Here is a 23,443-nt window from a genome sequence, read left to right on the forward strand (position 1 = left end):
AGCTGGTTTAATTTTATTTAGAAGTATCATCAGATTATTTAATATGAACTAACCATAACTCTCCCTGTTTGTTTTTTTTCTTTTTTTAAATTTAAAGTAACAGAAAATGTGTAATTGCAATGGGATTTTGCTCTTGCAACAATAAACAAACAATCCTTTCCCATGGAAGGGAGGACTGGAGATCTAAGACACATTTCTTACAAACTTTAAAAAAAAAAAGATTTCTTAATGTTCGCAAACAACAATTTTTCATACATTGATGTCTTTACACATAGTGTTTTTTCCATCAGTTGACTGTGCTTGTTCAGATCTTTGGAGAAAGACTTTAATATCCTATGAAAAGGAAAATGAAACGTTAAAAGGTCATTTCATGTCGCAGCCTGATCTACCTTAAAAGTTGTAATAATAAGGCCTGTCATTCCATGGGGTGAGCTTTTTAACTAGTGACTGGAAGATTATGATGAAACACTAACTTCAGTGGAGATGTATTACTATAAATTACACTTTCCCTAGCTTACATAAGATGTCTTCCAGAAGGGCATTAAAAACAACACTGTCATTCAGCTTAAGCACTATGTATGTTCAGCGCACTAATGAAAACATAAACATACAGTGGCAATTGTGGAAAGAACATTCTTCATGACAAATTCTAAAAGAGTTCCTGATGTGTCACTAATATCACTGAGATGATGTTTTCATGTTATCCACACAATATCATTGCCTTCAGTGGTTTTACAAAATGACAGTGTGTTAAAATACAATCCTTAAAGTAAGCAAAGATCTTAAGCATCGGCTTAAACTTATCAGTAAAGGGAGGTATTAAGACTGTTGTTTAAACCAGCAAATATTATGCAGAACATACAGAGACAAATTCTTCAATAAAGTTTCTTTTTTTATACGTCATATTTCAGGCTGAACTAAAAGAACACTTCAAGGAAATGGAAATAAAAGAAAATAAGTAACTAATATTTGGAATAATACATACCCACACTTAGTTAATTTTTTGTGTAGTTCTGCATTCTTTATAACGCATTGTTTGATTTGTTAATTTTCAGTAATTCTGTATTAGCACAATCTTCTCGATTTCCAATTTCAGCAATACTATCCATTGTGTTAGTAGGATGAACAAGGAATTTTTGATTTAAAAAAATAATGTGCTGGATGTTTAATACAAACATAAATAGCAATTTAACTTTCTAGCATTTTCTGGTATTGTCAGTAAACACATTTTTCCTTTAAGAGAATAATTAACAGTCAGAATTTTTATAAAATAAATTAGTTTAAATTCAAATACATACTCCAGTATGTATTTTGTGCATATTTTGAAGGTACAGCCTTTTTTCGAAAGCAGAAACTGCTTGTATATAATGATGCCTCACATGCCTTGCAAAATATCAGGAGCATTTCAGTGAATACAGAACAACCATGTTAAAAGATAATTTTACCAGTCCTTTGTTTTAGAAGGCAGTACTAACATTTGTCTTTTTGACTCTAAGAAATACTTCAGTTCAAGGAGGCCTTTTTCAGCACATTGAGTCAGAAAAAGGAGTTTCAATTCCGGTTCGACAAAAGTAAATGTTAGCAAATGGAACCTTCAGCAAGTTCATTATCAGTACTTATCATTACCACACGAAGCAGATGAGGATCTCAGTAAACTGTAGTGCTTCTGGCATGATAGAATGTGAATTTTATTATGAGAGTTCTAAATATAAAGTACAAGTCTATGTTCCTGTAAAAAATAGGTTTGAGAAAGCTACTGCTGATCATGATGGAGCAAATGATATAGAGACACATCCAATACTGTCATTGTGTTCATGTGTGTGGGAAGTGGAAATTTTATGCTCTAGCAATGCCACAGAAATAGATGTTAAATATCAGTCTAAAAGTAAGAATGGTATGACTGAAAATCATAACCTGATGCAGAAAAGAGAGCGACAGACCAGCATTTAAGAATGTGTTAAGAATGAAAAAAAGTTTCCTCTGGAGAGATTTTATTTATGTAACTACCAGTTTTGCCGAGGAAACCAAAACTAAATAACCTCAAAACACTGGAGAAATAGTACTCCAATAGATTTACTATGCCTGTGTTTAATGAAGCAAACTTAATGTTTCTGTTACATGAATACATATTTTTATCATTTTTTAATGTAAGAAACAATATTTTTCATGTATATATGCATTTCCTAACATTTTTTCCATGGAATACATGATAAAGAGAAGCATAACATAGGTCTCTTTTTTTAAACTAGGTATTTAAACACTGAGTTAAATTTTCCTTCTCTTGCACACTGGGACATTTAAAACACCACATGAAAAAGGCTTCTCAAGTTTCATAAGTATTACAACTACTGCCTATGAGTAGACAGTGATTCAGCAGTGCTTTTTTCTGCCAAAGCATTAAGTATTGACTATGAACTATATGGTCCACCTCGTAAGACTTACTGAATGTAATCTGTATGAACTCTCCCTAGAGAGAAAGCATTTTTACTTTGTTAAATGATACATGGAGTTCTGAATGTTTGTTGAGTTATGTAATATTAAATGGCTGCTGTGAGTATAAACAGGTTTTGTAATAATTGTTGAACGTACTAATAAATGTTTTTTTGATAAAGACTTTTTAACTATACATTATTAGAAATCCTATCTCAGTGGAACTCGTATTTGAATGAATATCTGAGTAATGTTACTGAAATGATTAACAAAACCAACAACAATAACAGCAGTAATAATACGACAATTAATTTAGAAGGAACAAGCTTGATGCAAGGGCCTGTGTTAAGTGTATTCAAAACACAGATGCATAGAAATATAACATGATATGCCTGTCTTCAAAACTAGAGTGTTCTAAAAAAGACTATTCAGGATTTGAAAGCAAGATAAAAAATGTAACATAACATTATCAAATACATAATAGTTTTGATATCAACAAATGGAATGCTAATTATCAAACTACCTTGTTATCCTCAGTAATTATAAGAATGTAGTCCACTCAAAATAACACATTAATGCAAGCATTAAGAATTATAGAAGTAGACTATATCCCAGACTTTTTATTTAAATTTATCACAATCAAAATGCAGAGTTACTAAAATGTGTGGTTGTTTCTGTACTACTGTATCTGTGACAGTCTCAGGATAGAAGGCAAAATTTGTAAGAAGAAATAATACCAGGCCTGAAGAAGACCCCTTAATAGACCAACCTTAATAGACAAAACTATGCAGTGGAAAAAGCAGAATTGCTTGCTTCTTCCATCTGAATCAGTTGGTCTAATAAAAATATTCTCTCATTTGTTATTAAATGTATTTAAAGACAACTTCATTCAGAATGTAATGAAGTGCATTCATAAACACACACTCACATATAGGTGTGGTCTAACTATTCTAAAGGAATAAATTTCATCTGATAAGTGAAAAAAATGTGTTGATAATGGCAAACCACTTGAAAGTTTTAGTCAGGACCAGAAAGACTTCTAATCAGGACAGAAAAGACCAGATGAAAAAGTAATAGAATTTCCAAGCTTATTCATTTGTTGGCGTTTGTACTGAGGCTAACAAAAAGGTCATCACCATGTACAATGTTGCTAGCCCACTGGTACATGAACTGAGAAAACAAGTTTTTGAAGGGAGTTCAAAAGACAAGAATATATCTCACCTGGAGAAAATATTTTTATCAGAGATAGTACAATTGAACAGGTCATCAAAAGGCCAAAGGAATCAGATGCCCTAATTCAAATTTAAGAAATTGTAAGCTAGATATTCCATTTATAGTTTTCAGCAAAACATTTTATTTTCCACTGTTTATGACTGCAGTAGTAGAAACATTTTAACCTTAGAAACCACACCCTACCTTGCTATATTTATCTTGTAAAAGATCTCAAAATAACAGCACTGTGGTTAAATTTCATTTTTATAGAGATTTTTATAGTCTCAGGAGAATTTCTGAAAAAATAATTGATGCTAAAAATATTGTTTACTTACTTTGGAAATGTTTTGGGAAGAAAAAAGTTCACCTGTTCACCAAATACAGTTCTTTGAAGAATTGTCAGAGGAAAACTGTTCCTGGAGTACATATGTTTTTAACCAGAATCCTAACCTACATAAAACAATGGCCACTGGGTCTCTATACCTGTTTGCTGATGAATAGAATAATTTGCTGTAAAGTTGAGTAAGAACTTGTGGTCTTAGCTCTTCCCCAGTTAGTCAGAATTTGACAGTAAGACTATGAAGTGTTCATTTCATGCATAAAACAGCAGTCTGTATTTACCAGTACAGTCAAGGAATATAGCCTTCTCTTTTTAAGTATAGAAACCATAGAGCACTATATTTGAGATACAGTCAGTATAACCCCTTGCAAGAGGAACTTCTAAATATTACAAACAAAAGCTGAAGCTCTGCATCATCTAACTGTCAAGTTAGGAGATACAGGCATCAAATGAATCTGCCAAATAAGTAGAAAAACGTATTATTTAAATGCAATAATACAAATGTCTTTGGTAGACAAGCTGTGGAAATTGGGCTAGAGCATGTGCACTGAAACCCTGAGCTGCTGCCAAGATTCATACACAATAGTTTCACACCTACACCTTGTCTCATAGACTGACAATTTTTATAACTGTACTGCCCTGAACATATCCTACCAGCCACAAATAACATAGGTGATTGAAGGTAGCTAATAAATTTAAAATGTATACTACAATCTACTCTTTAAGCTATATAACATAGTTCCTCCTGAAAGTGGTACAGGAAGATTAGAAATTTTGATAAAGAATAGATGCTGTGCTCTTGATATTCAGCTGTTGGTTAGTGTGAAAATGTTTTAAAAAGAAGTCCCCCTCCCTGTAAATAGCAGAGTATATGCATATGGCATTTCTCAGTTTACATGCTAGTTAAGTGTTACTTTAGGTTGCATCACATTTGGTCTTGGGGAGCTTGCATTATGTTAAATGTTGCAAAGTCAGTGAGGTGTTTGTGTAAAGAACATTTCTTAAGATGGATCATGTATAGAACAGAGAGCTAGTTTAAGAAATGCTTTGTTATACAAGAAATTCAGTGAAGTTGGAAAAAATGTTTGAATTAGGAAATGCAGTACTCGATTAAATAAAAAGGGTCAGGAAGAAAGAATGGGGAAGGGAAGGGACGAATGACCTAACATTCCATGGCGTCTGTCTTCCCAAATTGGCTGAGACATTAGCATAGGCAGGATAGATACTCACTGATAGTTATAATTTTCAGTTGTGTTGTCTTTGTCTTATATTTTCCTTTTGTATCTCTTCCTAGTATAACAAATAAATTTTTAACCCTTACTTTGACAGAGTAAATATATTCTTTTGTTCTTATACCTTGTCTTTTACTACGATTATGAGTGATATAATAAATGCTGGGCACTTTGCTTCTTACACATGATGAATATAATTAAGAAATAGCAAGTTACTCCTGGAGTATCACATATCTTATTCAGATTTACAGTTTGTGGGACACTGTGTGCCCCTGGTGGTGATCATCTCAAACTTGTGAAGACTGTTTATGTTTGATCTTTGGGCATGCCAATGCAAGCATCCTTTCATCTTGTCTCACGCTATTTTCTTACACCCCATATATCACGCATTTTTGCCATAGTTCGACACATTTAATAGGTTGATACTCCGGCCTAAACTTGCCTTATCTGTAACTGTTTTAATGCACATTTAAATGTAGGTGCAGGTAACAGGGAAGCTCTAGAGTATGGCAGGGAAGAACATTTGAACCTGTACTACCTCTGCATGCCCTTTTCTGCAGCCTGGTTGGCCTGGGATGGAATGTGTTCTATCACATATCCCATAGTGTCTTGCAGTAAGATCCTGTTGGGAAGATAATTCAGCCAGGCCCCTTCTTATGGGTGGGAGGAAAGGCAATGCCACACGTGACAAGGCAGTAGAAAACCTGTAGGCAGCTATAGGCCAGCAAGACAGGTATAAAAAAATAGGTCAGAAAGCAGTGCAGTCTTTGATGGACAGAGTTTTCATGGAAAACAAAACAACTGATCTAATCTACAACCTGCTATGCTATATATCTGGTCTACACCGCAAATTGGCAGTATCTAAATTAATTACACTTACATTTCTGGGATAATGCAAATTTCCATATGTGTACTTACAAAGTTTTTGGTCCCAGAAAGCAATACTTACAGGAAGCTTGTATACTCGATACCTGTTGATCAAGTCTTGAATGAAAGGATGCTTCAAAAGGAGTGCAACTGGAATGGGTGTCAGATCTTCAGTGCCTAATTCTTTGTATACTTTGATGAAATGCTTTAAGAAAAAATAATATGTGGACAATTTACTAAGTGTTTAAAAAAATTTGGGGAAAAGCAAAGATTGCAGCAAGTATTTATTTAACATATAACGTAAAGTCCAAAAACTTCTTTGAATCAACCAGCCTACCTTATCATAGCTGCCTTCCTTCTCCAGATTACTAAATCTATGATTATCTTCATCTTTGCTTCCTCCGGTATGAAACACTTTGAGAAGAGTTGCCACTGAAATTACTCCTTCACCCATGTAATTCAAGACTTCTTTTTCATCTTCTATAGAAGTTTTCTCATTTGGCACTATATTGGTATAAGGAAAAGCCTAAGAAAATAAAGCATAGGTATAATACTTGGTGATAAATAGTCTGTCAGTAGGTCATCTGTTTCAGTTAGACATTCATTAAGGATCAGTGGATTATACTTCCAAACTTCAGTTCTTACAAAACAAAAATCATCAACTCACACAAAATTATCTACTGAACTCTAGGATGAAGGAATAGATCCTGAGAGTCCAGAAATATCCATAATGTTGGTGTTAGGAGAAATTTAATAAACAGCTTTTTCCAGGAACACAGCCAACATTCCACTGAGAAATTAATATTCTTCAGAGCAACAAAACATAAAAATACTTAATAGTTACAAATTACAATACTCTACCAAGAACTTTATGTTTGTATAAGGAGTAAACTTGAATATTCTGGATGTTCACATGAAAAAAGCAGCATGAATTTTCTAGTCCAAATCAAGGAGTCACTTCAAGAACTTTATTTTGGCTAACAGTTAACATAGGCTTGTGTCCTGGTTTCGGCTGGGATAGAGTTAATTTTCTTCTTAGTAGCTGGTACAGTGCTGTGTTTTGGATTTAGTGTGAGAATAATGTTGATAACACACTGATGTTTTAGTTGTTGCTAAGGAGCACTTATCCTAAGTTAAGGATTTTTCAGTTTCCCATGCTCTGCCAGCAAGCAGGTGTGCAAGAAGCTGGGAGGGAGCAGAGCCGGGGCAGCTGACCCGAACTAGCCAAAATGATATTCCATACCACAGAATGTCATGCTCAGTACATAGACTGGGGGGAGTTGCAGGAGGGGCGGATCGCTGCTTGGGCATTGGTCAACGGGTGGTGAGCAATTTCATTGTGCATCACTTGTCTTTTCTTGGATTTTATTTCTCTCTTTTTGTTGTTGTTGTTGTTTGTTATATTCCTTTTTATTACTATTATTATTATTTTTTTTATTATTATTGTTAGCATTATATTTTATTTTACTTTAGTTATTAAACCATTCTTATCTCAACCCATGAGTTTTACTTTTTTTCTCAATCCTCGTCCCCAACACACTTGGAGGAGGAAGGGGTGAGCTGCTGCGTGGTGCTTAGTTGCCAGCTGGGGTTAAACCACAACAGCTCGACAGCTCTCCACAGAAAAAGATGAGAAAGGCTTTATGCAGAAAAATTAGAAGTTTACTATAAACAAGCAATGAGGTACCTCTGTGGTGATATTAGACATGGTCAAAGACAAAAAAAACCCTGCTGCAGAGATTTGTGAGCACAAAGATGAGAAAGGACCTCACACAGGTGAACAATACTTCGACTAGATTAGGCCACTGTGTAGACTAACCACTAACAACAGGAAATTGCATTTAATTGAACATACCATTTCTTTCCTCATTAGGAGGGAGAGACCGCTGAGATTCAGTCACACACGTTCTACATGTCTTAGGCCTTAACACATGTCTTTTTCAACACAGGAGGAGCAGAACCATTGATACAGTCTTTTTAACACTCAACAGTGGAGATTACACAAATATCAGCACTTAGGTTTTTCTATCTCCCACTGTACCGTTTATATTTATCTATAAGATCTACACAACCAGTAACAAAATTAGAGACTTAAAAGGTAAGCATTTTAAGTGAAAGGGTCTTTGCTGTGAAGTTAGTAAAAGTAACAAAAGTCTCTAGAATATGTTTGTCTGATCTTCTCCTATCAACATAATTAAAGTTTCAGACATATTTCTGTAGGCAGCTACCAATGAGAAGTCATTACAATTATCAGCACAGAACAAGAAAAAGAAAAGAGACAACTTAAATTAGGTGCTGCTGTGCAAGTGCCTTCTTGTAAGCTGGCTATCTAAGGTATATTACAAAACTTCTTTGAGATGAGCTGGATAGCTCTTTATATTCCACTGATGAATATTCCACTGATAATATTTACTAGATTTCCAGTACCTGTAGTGAAAACTGGGATATTTAGATCACATGTAAACAGCCACAGGTAGACAAAAGTTTAGGTTCTTAATTTCGTGTTGAAGACCACTTTGGATGTCTTCGGGGATCTACGTCTTTCTATTTGGTGGAGCTTGACTCAAACATGACACGATACCAACTCATAATTTACTTTTTGCCCCCTTGTGGTTGTTGAATATCCTGCATGAAATGCTGGCCCTACTGAAGTTAACGGTGAAAACTCATTCACTTCAGTGGAACAGGATTTTATTTGTTTTTATTGTGAGAGTTAGAACTTTCCACTGAAATATGGGAAACTAAGTTCAGATCTACTGTATCTAATTAGGAGTATGCTGTGCTCTCCTTCTTTCTATGAAATGTGAAAAGGAAATTGTCGTATTCAGTCTCTCCCATGGACAAAAACTCTGCTGTGTCAAATAAAAGGAGACACAGGGGAGTACAATAATATATTTTGACATTTGAAGTGATAAAATGTGATCATGAATATGTATAGGATTACACTGTGTGGTAAAATAATGCCCTTTCTATACTGTTTCTGGAGAGCACAACTGTATTTTAAGTATCAGGCAAATGCTAGAGTCACTGTGGTTGTGAAAGCATACAGAAACCTTTTGTTATCTAGAAGAGCAAGCTCTTTTCAAGATGTGTACAGATATATATTTTATGTCTCAAAAAATGGCTTATACTTCAATAATAAGTAACTGATAGATACAGTGCACTAATGGCAGTTTTGAGACTTTGAAGATAACAACATACTGCAGAAATACTAACAATGTTCAAAAGCCCAACTTCATTTGATGTGGCAATACGGTCATCATGGCTCTAAAAATAATTTTAAACATTATTTCATATGAAACTAATTATTAATTATTAATCCTTCTGATTTACAGGTAAACTGAAACACTTGAAAATAACAACAAAGGTGTATATACTTCTAAATACCCCAAAGAAATATAGTGGAAAAGAAAGTAAGACCAGCAATAATGTCAGGTTTTATATCTTTAGATAACAATACCGTAAGTCACACTACAGTCTAATTCCTGGGGACGGATAGCTGGACTTAATTGTCTAAGATTAGGTCAAAGAATGTTCATCTCTACAAGGAGGAGTTACCAGTAAATATCTTAAACTTTGTTACTTGGCAAGCAAATTTTCAGACTTTTGGAAGAATACTTCTGAGTATTATTACCAAAGTCAGTGGAACTATTTGCAGAGTTCCCATGAAGTCAGTGGGACTACTTGTAAGGACTGGAGCTACCCAGGATAAGAAAATATACAGAAATCTAGCCAATTTATAATTTGCAAGCACCGCTACTATTCTCTAATATTTTACTGTAATATTTTACCGCACATTGAAGAGAAGCTTCTTCTTTTCTATGAATATATGTTCCAGTAGCAATGCTAAGTGCTCTGTAAATACCTTCAACTGGATCAGAGTGGGAGGCAAAATAAAGTAGCATCTCAGTATAGTTGAGCAGAGCAGGATCTTTTCTGGTATCAGCAAATAAACTGAAGAAAAACTATAAAAAGACAAAAATATGTAAATTAATTTCTACAAGTGGAATTTAATCAAATACAAATCAAAGACTAGAGAAAAGGATGAAATAAAGTAATGACTGCTGACAAGTGATACTACTTTTAAAAAAGTGTGGAGGCTGTGTAAATCAAGATAATGACAGACAGAAATGTATCTGTCATTCAAGGAAACAGAAATTGTAGTATTTTCTTTTCTAGATCGAGGACTTCCACAGAACAAGGAGAAATTCATAAAATCTAAGAACATGACAAATAGGTCCAAAACATTTTCTTGTATTCAGATCACACTATTACCTCCCTCTTCCATGGAGACTTCCATGAGCTTAGATGCAGGGATCATTTGCCTCCCATTCCTTACAAAGCTGGTTACTGTGTAGCAAAATTAATGAGATTCAAAGGAGAACAGGAATAATTGTTTCTGAGTAGATTATGATTTAGAATACTGAAGGACAATTCCTAGATTCCTTTCTATGTTATTTCTAACTTTGATTTTTTTTATACATGGAAATGTATAAAGCACCACCTGACCTCAAAAACCACTGAAACATTGCAGCAGTTATGGAAAAAAAGAGACCCAAGAAACTTTTGAATGAGACCTCTCAGGTTAGAATAGTGAGCGGTCTTTTCAAAATATCTATGTTTTTAAAGTTACCTTTATGAGATGTCTTAGCCTATCTAAAGGTAAGGGTTCTGTGCAACTTTTTGTTATGCTTAGATCTTCATTTCCATCAAACCATAAGCCAACCTGATTAAAAAAAAAAAAGTCAGTTATTTTCACATAGTAAAATAAAATGGTCTTTATGCTCTATAATTGTTCAACAGACACAATTACTAAGAGCTTAACTCCTGGACTAAATCAAGCTGAATTTGTTATTAAAATACAATGACATCAGAATAATTAAGTAGCTGTTTGTACTTCGTAACAGATACTTTGGGAATTACTGAAAATGGAGTAGGATAGAAGTGACTCCATGCTCTTGAAAAAAGTGAAAACGAACTACATAGTTTTAAACCTGCACTGCCCAAGGAGCAGAATATGATGCAGAGTTTCTATGTGTGTTCTGGTTTCTTCCTTTTAGGGCACCCTTTGCTACCACATAGCTTTTGTCCTAACTGTACTTTTGGAAGAAACTGTCCACACACTTCAGTATAATGAAGGACACAGGCACGGCTCTTCCCATGCTTGCGTACATGCTCCCAACAAGACGACTAAGTGTCCTGTAATGCCTACAGAGCTACACCTACAACTGTAAATTAAAAGTGCCCAGAACAAATTCTCCAATACCAGACCCAAGCCACAGGAAATATCAGCTAGATCTTACCTTTTAAAACAGGATGGCCATGAACAGACTGCCTACAGAAAAACTCACTTGCTTGGAAGTGTCCCATGTTAAACCATGCCAGGATGTGCAGTGCAAACAACGTCACAGTATGGACAATTGAGTACCATTACCTGGGGATGTTCCCTAGCACTGTATAGTTTACTAGTACAGGTGCAGATAGAGGGGCCAGCTGGGCACCTCAAATTCCCAGTGGAAGGTTCTTCCTGTTATTCTCCATGAATGTTGCTTGTAATTGTTTCTTGGTAAGACAGTAAAGTAAAATAAATGAAGTTTCATGACACTTTGAATGCATGTAAGTCTCAGTATTAAACAGAGAATAAAGTTTGTTTCCATTTTTATTGAAAGATTTTAACATTTGAAAAAATCTCATTATATTCCTTGTTAGATTAATAGACTCATATGGAAGATTTCAAATAACTGGAGATCTTCATGAATCACAGATGTTAATGAGAGATGCAATAGTCTTTCAGTGTAGGCATTAAGTTAAAATATTGTAACAAAGTTATAAATTTCATTAGCAACATCCTTTTCCATATTTCAGGTGAATTACTACATTCTTGATTATATAAAATATTGCATTATTGTTATGTGTTTTCTTTACAAAGCAAGACAATGAAATCGGAGAAAATAGGAAATTCCAAGAAATTTTCAGAAAGGAAAAGAGATTTGTAAAGCTAGTTTTCTGCTTTTTACCCACATGAGTTAGCTGGGAAAACTGAGCAAATTATAACAAGAAAATAGACTTCATGTTTTCTTTGAGATCTTTACCAGAAATATATCAGATGGTTTGCTGTAGATGATATAACAATAATATCAATGATAACAATTGATGAACAATTATTTTACTAACTCTCTCCTATTGTTCTTTCCTTAATTTTATGGACTACACTGACTCATTAATTCTCTAGTGCACCATGTTCCACAGAACATGAACCATTATTTTTTTAAGAAAGAAATGAAACAAGTATTGACCTCATAAAATTTGCCATAAATTGCTCCAAAAGGATACAACAAACATTGCAATAAAAACAATTCAGATGCTCCTCATCAATTAATTTGAAATTAGAAGACTAAATTTTACTGAAGTCTGAAAAATTCTGTTCCTGTTCTTCTCATAAGTATACATGCAAAAATTCCAAACCACAGTACTGTCAGTAACATGAACTGTAGGACCTCATATACGGAAGATATACAGGGTTTTCATGAAGTTTTTAAGTGAAGAAAGTTTTGATTATATTTTCAGACATGAAATAGGGGTGACAGACATTACAACTTTTATTTGCAATATGAATTGGTTGCAGAGAAAAATCTTCAGAGCAATGCAGACTGTTGAACTGAGTTGCTTTGGATAGTCTGGAGTTTCCCATAACATTCTCTTGAGCACCTCAGTTGTGTGCCTACCTATATAGTTCTCTTCTGAAAAAGGAGCTTCAGCTGTAGAGTCACCTGTGTGTTTATGAACTTTTTAGTCCTTTTTCATCTTTAAGCAACTGTATTGAGACTGTAGGTTCAGTGTCATCACTCTCATGGAAATTTGGAAGAACTAACAGGGGGTAGGTCTATAAACAAATGAGTATACACCATTGCATATTTACTGTCATTGACTGAATGTGAGCCAATTCCAATCCTGAAGTGAGTAAATGAATTGCTCATTTGTGTTAAAATGTACATTCACAGTCTGTATGTCTTGTAACTGTTAGCTTATTTTTAAACTCTCACACTTCAGTAAAAATTACCACATCAACAGACAAATAGATGCAGATAGACCTGCATGTTTTGTGGGTTTTCTGGCTTTGCAGAATTCATTTCTTTGCAAGTCTGGAGTGGGTAGGGGTTGGCAGGCACTCCTGGAAGTTTTACATTAATGAAAGTAGTTCTGAAACTGACAGGCTTCTGGAATAACACAGCCTCTATTCAATTTTTGAAGAAAACTAATACTAGGTGATTGGAAAACAAAGTGCAATAAAGGTTCTATGAAATTTATTTAAAACAGCTTGAAAATTATTTTAGTATCACCAAACAAATACAAACTGACAGAACTGTAGAACTTTTGTGTATACATGCACACACATATACACTTACATATATATATGTAGATATATCTACATATATATACACACTTATATATACATATATATATTTATATATACATATATATGATATATGTGGCTAGTATGCATTAAAAGAATGAACCAGCAGTCATCGTCAGTATGATTAAGAATCCAAAGTAAAAGTAAGTGAAAATTTAATGAGCCGAATTTTGCTAAAAGAAGAAAAATATTCTTAATACTCTTTCATGAAACTTGCTTCTTGAAAAACCTTGCTGAACTATGCGATGGTTCAAATAGAAGTTGTCTTTAGAGAAAAGAATAGATCAAAGGATTTTATAATTTTCCATGTATTCAATGTCTGAAAAACAATCTTCCTTTGCAAAAATTTATTATTGGAAAAATTCTAGAAATATTTCATTAAAGTAGAGCTGGTGAGCCCAAACTAAAATACTTATTTCTGTCTGGAGCAAATTTTTTGTCTTATAGATACAGTGTCAAACAAGTTAATAGGAGTCAAAGTGCTCACAGAATAGCTTCTTTAGAACAGGAAGGATTTTCACTTGAAATTAATTTATGGGGAAAGTAGGAAATGGAAGTAAAAAGTAAGCTTAATTAGCCCGATTTGTGGAACTATGGATAAGATAGATATTAGGCCTTCAATTTTCTGAAGACAATTTTCACTAGAAAGCACCCTCAAAAACCAAAACATTTAAAATTCAGACTGAACTCCTGCAAGTGAATAAACCCGACAATACATCATTCAATTCAGAGAGTTTAACAAAAGAATATTATTCAAAAGAGAAAAGAATTATAACCTGCATATAGTATTCCTGTGTAACAAAGCCTGATCCAGCTATATCAACAGACTTGAAGCTATGTAGCGTTTTGAGAAGTTGTGTCACAGACGGCACTGGCCAAGGCTGTGCTGCTGCTAGCAAGAATCTGCGCCAGTCAGTAAGTTCTGAGTTCACTGTGAATGCAGATGCCAGATTTTGTAACTATAAAAACAAAATAACAAATATTGTCAAATATGCATGCATAAACATACTCTTTCTATATACTATGTATCCTTAGGTCTTTTTCCTGGTTAGGATGGACAAGGTTCTGCAGTGAGATTTCAAAGATATATAAAGGACATGTATCACTAAACAAAACAGGCCACAGACCACTGTCTGTCACTGAGGCCAACTGGCATGTGCAGTTGATATCCCTCTAAATAAATGCTCTGACTCCCTAAATAGGGGTCTATATCTAAATTGTCTATGAGATAACATCCCTTAGTACACGCTAACCCCTGAACCATGCTCCATCTGGGAGAGTGCTAAGAATTGAACTGACAATTTAGCAGCATGAGTACAAAATCTAGTAAATGCTTGGGCCTGTGCCTTGGCCCTATTTTGCTTGCTGTTACAGGTGTCCACCACATGGCTTTTCTCTGCTCCAGCATTATTTTCAGTCAGAAGAAAAGTGGTAGTAGAAAAGCTGCTTTGCAGCTTGCTGCAAGCGTCTTTTTGCCACTGAAGACGTTGTATGTGGATAGCAGAGTGGGGTACAGAACACAAACAGGGGAATACATATAACATCTTCTGACACAGCATTGCGAAGGCTGTATCTGATACAGGGAACAAAACTGGCACAGTTCATTTCTGCATTACTGGTGTGGTGAGACCCTACTGGTGTGGTGAGACCCTACTAGGTACCTCTACACTATCTTCTGCCCCACACCCAGATTTCCTTGTCAAGGGAAGCATCTGGTTTGCTCTAGACTGGAGTTCGAGAAGGAGGCAATGTGTTTACAGGAATAAGGGCCCGGGGCAACACAGAGTGAGACAATTTGGTAATGTTGTAGATGTCATCTGCCTTAACATTGGCAGGTACAAATTATAAGTACCACTTACTATAATTTGAAAACTTATTTGAAATTCTATTAAGTCACATGATGAAGAAATGGTGAGTTCAGTTCAGAATAGCTTGTGCAGAATAAACATATACGTTAGCTTATGCTTCATGCATTTCCTTTTGTATGTAAGTTCTTGCTTTCACTATAAATTTAGAAGTCTCATTTTAAAATGGTGCTTTTAAGGAAAGGAAATTCTGTTATTAAAATAAAAATAGTACTTATAAGCACTAAAAGTTTGCAAATAATAAAGAACATGGGATACATGCACATATTGTCTAATAATAAACTCATAGTTTTCCCCATATAATTAATTTCCTGTGCTAAGATTCAATTTTTATACACTGATGATGACAGCTGTGCCTAGTTTTCACTAAACTCAGTGGAAATCCATCACTCAGAAACTTTAAAATGGTTTACTCATGCAGTTCATCTGTGTGAAGAATATTTGAATAAAGCTGTTTCCCTCATGTAAAACCCAATTAAAATCTTAATGTGAATCATGGCTTACTGTCAGAAATAATTATCAAAATATGCTAAAACAAGTAAATCTTTTCATCCCATAGGCTTACCAGCAACATCTGAAAGTAAAATTAATCAGAGAATTCAGTGATGGAAGATTTGGAAAGACTAAATTATAATTTTTCATGTTCCTAAATCTGAAAATCTTGGATAAATAAGTTTAAGGTCATACAGCTCCAGATTTTATTCTCCTGTCTTGGAATGAAGAATATAAACAGTCTTATTTTAACTCCTGGAAATGAATTTTCAATGGTGTCTAAGGAACTGATATAATTTGGAAATCGTAAATAAATACACTGCTGACAAAAGCATTTTATTTCTGGCACAGTGGCTCCCAGAACCTTTCTCTAGTGAAACAGAAGAATTTTAAGGAAAAACTGATAATGCCCTATAATAGTTATACTCTTCACTCTATCATAGTAAGGACAATGCTGCATCTTCTACACGAACCAATACTTCAGTTGCAATGAAAATAGGGGTTAACTTACATCTGGAAGCGTTAAGTTCATCCATGCATCAGGAAGGCAATTTGTTCCAAGATTCAAATTAATCAAGTCAATAAAAATGTCAATAAATACTTTCTGTTGCATAAAACCTAATAAAAGAAAGTCAATATATATTAAAAATATATTTATCATTTTAAGTAGACTTCTTTTTTTAAAGGATATCTATTTTTTTATTTTAATGGCCATATGGGAAAATTTTTTATTTTGCTATTACTATTGATAGTGGTAATATCTTTCAAGCCAAACACAGAATTTTCTCATTTAAAATAAATCATGTGTGGTCTGTCTAATAGCAAAATGTAAAATATTCCAATACTCTGCAATTCTTTTGATACTTGTCCTGATCTGCATTGTGATCACTAACGCATCCTCACACAGTCTACACTGACAGTTAATGAGCAGTTCACAAATACCAATCACACACATATTCTGTGTATTGAATACCTACCTACCTTTTCTTTCACTGTGCTCTATTTTAATCAATCATAAATCTATCTTTACTCTTGAAAGCAAGCGTGTTAGAGAATAGGATGGAAAACACAGACCACTGGCATTAAACTTTGAAACAAAATTGAATTGCTTGAAAAGCTTCTCAGAATTGGCTTGTGGGAATTATAAATAGCTCCATCAATTTTATTTTAAAGAAATCTTAAGATAAAAATAAGTAAGTGCAACAAAACCTATTTGTTTTTTAAAATAGGTGTGGATTTGCTTATAAGCAAATAGAAACTTCAAACTTCATACACAGTATTAAAACATGAAATTATGTATACCAAAATTTAACAGACAGATATGAGTCTTTTCTTTCAGAAACGGACTTTGCTGGCACAGTGAGGACTCAGTGTGAAACCTCTGCAGTAACGACAAAAAATGTAACATAAGTTTCAAATTATCTAAATTTTGAGAGACAAAGCTAATTTGGTCAGGTTACGATCACATCCACAGTGTCAAAACAGTAAGTTTTCAGATTATCTTTAAAAGCAAACACAATCAGTGAAATATGGGAAGGACCTACTTAATTTTTTTCCTTTTTACAGACAAACTTCTTGTTCTTTTGAAAAGGCACAGCTGTACACATTCTATGGCTAACAAACTTTTTTCTTTGAAGTGGAACAGTGAAGTGAAATTTGTTAAGTTAATTAAGAAAGATTTAAGTGGTAGGAATATTAAGAATATGTTTGAATATTAATTTCATAATGTCAGTTTTTAATATCAAGTTGCCAATTTGAATTAATAGTCTACAATCTCTGTAGACCTGTTTCCCTCCAATGAGGAAAACCAGGAGTAATGCCGTCAGCATGTTTTAATACAACAGAGAAATCCTATGCATATATAAGCTTGGAGAGAAGAGGAAAAAAAATAGATTTGGGAAGCTTAAAGTCTGTTGGGACAGGAAGAAGGAAGGGAGAAACACTTGGACTTGAAGCCTTATGTCCTATCATAAATTTCAGCATGAAAGCAAAAGCTGGGGAAAAATACTGGCAGACTGATAACAGTGCTCTGATGTCACCTCTTGAAGGTTTTAAAGTTATATACTTTGAGAAAGAACATCTTTTTAAAATCATGTGAATTAGGCTCTTTACTGAAGCACTTGGATTGGTGATTTAATAATTTTAAGGTAACCAGAAACTTGTATTTTGATGAGAACTTCAAGCCACAAGAATCAGATTATTTCCTTACGGCACAATAAAGCCTACCTCACAGAAGTATCACTATTGGGAGACTTCATAGAAGATTCAATAAACCAGGTAACTTTTTAGTGGTTCATGGGGAGAATAGGCTATGGTCCACTAAGGAGCGAGTGAAAACCTTATATTAAAATAACAGGAAAAAATTTTACATCTTATTTGCAGTCTCAAATTGTCTAGTGCTTTACCATGAAAAGCCCAGCTATCATAATTTTTATTTAATCTTTTACTAAATATTTCCCTGTCAACATCTGATCCCTAGTACTCTGGCAATCTAACTTCTTTCTCTCACATTATCTTATGGTTTAAACTGTTCAATTCCTACTATGATTTCCCTATATGACAATAAAAAATGCTGTTCCTACATTTCCTATGAGTTTCTGGCTTCCTAAAACGAAACTGAATTTTGTTTTTCTGCACAAAATTCTAAAAGGATACTAATATCCTCATGTCACTTTTTGTGAGGCTACCTGACTTCAGAAACATACCTAAAAAGTATTAGAGGGGCAAGGAAATTAAAGAACTTGAATCAAGAGATAATGTTGGAAACGGGATTAAAGGATTGGAGTCTAAAACATTAATCACAATTTATAGAACTTTGATTGGATTGTAGAACATGCTAGAACATCGTTTTCAGGTAAATTTTACATTAGTTGACGTAAGCCTATGGCAAACATGAATTATTGTGAGATATTTAAGCACTGTCAGGTGATCTGCAGCGTCTACCCATTTTTCTTCCTCTGTGGTAAATGTGAAGAAACAACCCTCTCATTCAGAGCTAAGCTACTTTCTATCTATTAATGATAGAATTGCTGATGTGCTGTAGGGTAATTTCTTTTACTTTACTACCTCCTCCTGAAATATCTAATGTGGGGCAATTCCAAAGTGTCTTCAAAAAGTTGTAATAGTTCAAAAACTTCAAATGGAGTGTGACCTAATTCCTCCTCATGACATACCTAGGAGGAATGAGGAAGTCTCAGAGAGGGAGAGGAAATCCCTCATAATCATATAAAAAGATATCAAATAACTTTCCTCAATGTATTTTTAGATATTTTGTCTAGATTTAATGAATTTGTTTTTATATTACAGAGCATGGAACTGTTTTTTAATATCTGATTATATTACAAGACAAAAGGTGATTCATCAATTTAATTCAGGGGTTGCCAATGCTTTATAAACATGGAGAGATGCTACAAGTGGGCAGCTACACAGACGGTCCTTAGAAAAGAATACTGGTGTCTGCAAATGGTACTCTGCAAGTGGTAAAAGGAAATAATGTCCGCTGGGAAACAATGGGAAAATAATTCCCAGAATTGGCTTTGTCCACCTAACAAGACTGGTTTCAAAACAGGTATGCTCTTTACAAAATCTTTTTGTCAAGTCCAAAAAAAAAGGTACCAAACCCAACAGGTTTTTGTTGAATAATGTAGGAGACTGAATAGAAAATGAATTTATTAAAGGTGTAGAAACACTTTTAATTAGAAGGGATAGCAAGCATTTTGGAAAAATAATCAGAAATCAAAAAAAATTTGAAAAACTGGAGAGATGGTCAAGATCAGTAAGTAAATTTCACTGGAAACAGATCAAAGTACTTTGAGGAAACAGACTGCACAAGTTGATACACTTATTACATTGCAGATAAAACCAATCAGGAAAGGACTTCAAGCACACTGGAGAACAGAATTAGAATTCAAAGTGAACTTTACAAATTGGAGATATAGTCTAGGATAAAAAGGACGCTATCCAATAAGAATAAATGTCAAGTACCACACTGGGCTGAAATAATGAACTGCATAAATGTCACAATGGAATCTTACTGTTAAAGTAAAACTTCTGTAGAAAAGGCTCTAGGGGTTATAGTAGGTTACAATATCGCCAGAAAGTACACGGGAAGACACTGGAAATATTCCTTGCATTCTTTTCAGCTGTTAAGGCTTCTGCTGGCATACAATTTTGGAATTTGCAGATCTAGAAGGATGTATGGAAACTAAAGAGTGCCCAGAAGAAAGCAGCAAGAATCATCACAGGCTTAGAAAACATGTCCTGAGAGGCAAGGTTGAAGGAATTGTGCTAGTTTCATCTATGAAAGGAAGATTATGAGGAACCATAGCAGTAGTTTTCCAGTTAAAACCAAATGTTACAAAGAGGATAGGGATAACCTCCTCTCCATAGCTGCAGTTAGGAAGAATGATAAGAAATAAATTTTATTTGCAGCAAAAATATTTCAGTTAGTAGTAAAAAAACGTATAATCAGGACACCAAAGCACTAAGGAAAACAAACCACAGATTCTACACTGGACTATTTTAAAAGCTTATCAAAAAACAATGGGGGCAAACACTAAATACAGATTGTCTGACTAAACATGATCCCATTTTTAGACATGGATGACTTCTTGATATCCCTTTCCAACTACTTGTTATGATACTAAGATTTTGCTAGTATTTTTCCAAGGGCAATGTATCCATTATCTTCAATCCTAATACTAAAAATGTGACACTGCCCCTGTGCATCATGGAAATTACTTCAGTGTTATAGATTCTAAATATACTTTTGTTTCTTACTTTGTTTTTTGTCTTCTGCTGTTGGACATTCTGGGGACACATTTTCAAAGTTTTTCGAATCTCATCATAGTTAAAGTCTTCCCATATGAAAACTTTGAGGGGAAAAACTTGGTATTATGTGACTTAAGAGAAAATCCTTAGAATTAGCAATGCCACATATCTAATAAGGTACCCTGTATAATATATATCCTGTTGCTTATTAGGTAAAGTGTAACTAAACATTTTTGTTATCTGAGAAATCACAAATGAAGATATTTCAATGATGAATCTTTTATAATCAACCATATAATGCACAGTATTGACCTCTTTTTCTGATCCCTATAGATTAACTCTACTTGAGTGGACTAACATCCCTTAATGAGGCATGCATTCAAAACCTACTCTATTTCTGACATACTATCTTGACCTAGAAGTAGCATGAATATATATGCAAGACACACACAAAAAGACTATATATATGTGTGTCTGTCTGTATATATATAGAGAGTACATATTCTGCAATTACTAGATGTTTTATATGGAAACTAGAGAGTTGATCTTGATTTAGAAAAGGTTGATTTAAAGGTGAATGACCTCACATTCATTTCTCCCAAATTATTTGTAGTTCATCTTCATCACTGTTGGAAGAACTAAGAAGGGTCATTAATGATTTCACTTTAGCTATCTTTTGATATATATCACTGCTTTTTCCTTGATGGTAGAAATATGTTCTGCTGGTATGCTTTACCTTGATTGGAAATTATCAAGTAGAAAGTTGCATTTAGAACAGGTAGAATTATGAAATCAGATACTTCTCTGAACAATTCTCATTCTCACCTCCTAGATTAAAAATCAAGATACAGCATTCTTATTGCAACCCTCACAAACATTTTTACAGTGAAAAAAAGTGGTTCAATCTATGAAGTATATTAGTCATATCCTGGCTGTAAGAGTATTTGCTATGGGAGGACTGATTTGTGCAATTAATAATCAGCAATGGAAAATGGATCTGTTCAGCCTCTGTAGGAAAGTCTTCTGAAGGATAAGTCTGACAAAAATCTGTGAAAGGTCGTGTTAAACCTTATCCACAAGAGAATAAAAAGTAGCAACACATACAGATATGCAGGAAAGGTATGACCCAAAATTCATAGGCTACTGTGGTCAAGCAATCATTTGACAGAAATAACGCACTAATTTTCCACACATTTATCAAAAGAAAATTAGGGTTTTCAGAATCAATGATGCTTCTTGAACTATTAAAGACTGATAGTAAGATGACAGTTAACTCCAGTGGTTATAATGTATTACGACTCAGCTAAATGCAATAAATAATCAGATAGAAGTTATGAGTCATCCCTCTGTCCACATGCTGCCAAGGTAACAATGTACTCCATTATTTTTGTTCATTGTCTTCAGATGTATAGAAGTCAGGTATAGAAGGGCAAATGTAAACACTATTGGCAATTCAGCAGTGAACATAAAGAAAAGTGATATTTTAACATTATAATACGTTATGAAAAAAATACAAACTTTACACCCATTAACCCTGCAAGGTATTCTGTTAAAGTGTCCATGTATGTTACAAGAAGATTGTGAAATAAAAACTAACAATTTTCATCTAGTCACTTCCACAGAGACTCTCCAAATCAAACTCAGAGGAGTAATCTGGTCTTTCATTTGTCATCATATCGCCTCCCTGTAGTCTTCTATTTCTCTGCCAAGTAGTATTCCACAAATGAATAGCTTTCTGGGGGTCAAATTTTTTGATATCTGGAGAGTTCATCTGAATTATCATAAGATCCGTCACACTTTCAGACCTTAGTTTAGAGTGCAAATGCATCATGGTGAGTTTCATTTGGCTGAAGCCTCGCTCTGTTTCAGCTGAGCTTGCCGGCAGAGTTAGGATCAAATCTACCAATGTCAGGATGTTGGGATACTTCTTTGAATAATCTGAGTTCACTGAATCCCATGTCAAGGTCTGGATGTTCTGAAATCTAAAAAGCATGGTAAGAAGTATAATTATAACTATCACTAAATATATTTCCATAATCCTTTTGAGTAAATCAATAAAGAGACACAAACACAGTTTTCTTATTACCTGTTATACAGCTCTAATTTCAACATGCTCCATTCAGTTTCTACTTCACCTGTTTTCACACTAGCAGCTTCTAGTATGACTTCATAATGTTTAGTCAAGACAGACACTTCCTTTTCACCAAATTCTATAGCAGAGGCAAAAAAAAAAATATTTTTATCCTTTTAAAAAATTTAGAAGGTGCACTTCAAATAGCCACTATCACAGTTCTATACCTTGTTTCATTTTGTCAGGCCACAGTTTAAAACTTCCAATAGTAGTTGCTCTCAAAACATCTTGATCTGCATCACAAAAACAATCACGTAGCCTCTTCACCAAATTACTTAGTACTTTGGATCGTACTGCTGAAATATTTCCATTTCCAACAAGTTGGTAACCATGAAAGTGCTGAATGGTCTCCATCAGGCGTTCCTTTGGACCAGCTCTGAAAGATACAGAACACAAAACAATATATAATACTCCTCTATTATACTCTAAGAGATCATGGTTCAATTGTTAGAAATGCCAGACCTTGTTTGATACATGTGGAGTGTTTCCAGCGTTGACTGCACAGTTGCAAATATGTCTGCAATGGAGGAGTTGTGATCCAGAGTAACACGTGACAGAATGTTGAGGACATTGATGACATCCAACAAGAAGTGAGAAAACTTGACTATCTCCATTCTCAGAAGCAGGTGTAAAAGGCCTTTGACCTTCTGCCGGTTTGATGCTCTTGAATCTCTTTCAATCTGGAAATCA

General features: G+C 34.3%; 1 protein-coding gene across 1 annotated transcript in view; it reads right to left on the reverse strand.

Moving 5' to 3' along the window:
- Positions 1-22,433: 22,433 nt before the first annotated feature.
- SPEF2 (sperm flagellar 2) overlaps positions 22,434-23,443 on the reverse strand; it is a 67,667-nt gene continuing 66,657 nt past the window's right edge. Inside the window, 5 exon segments of the mRNA XM_050913389.1 lie at positions 22,434-22,463; positions 22,466-22,604; positions 22,709-22,832; positions 22,921-23,129; positions 23,216-23,433. Coding sequence (XP_050769346.1) covers positions 22,434-22,463; positions 22,466-22,604; positions 22,709-22,832; positions 22,921-23,129; positions 23,216-23,433 — 720 coding nt within the window.

Source organism: Gymnogyps californianus, chromosome Z (genome assembly GCF_018139145.2).
Source record: "Gymnogyps californianus isolate 813 chromosome Z, ASM1813914v2, whole genome shotgun sequence".
NCBI classification, from domain to species: Eukaryota; Metazoa; Chordata; class Aves; order Accipitriformes; family Cathartidae; genus Gymnogyps; species Gymnogyps californianus.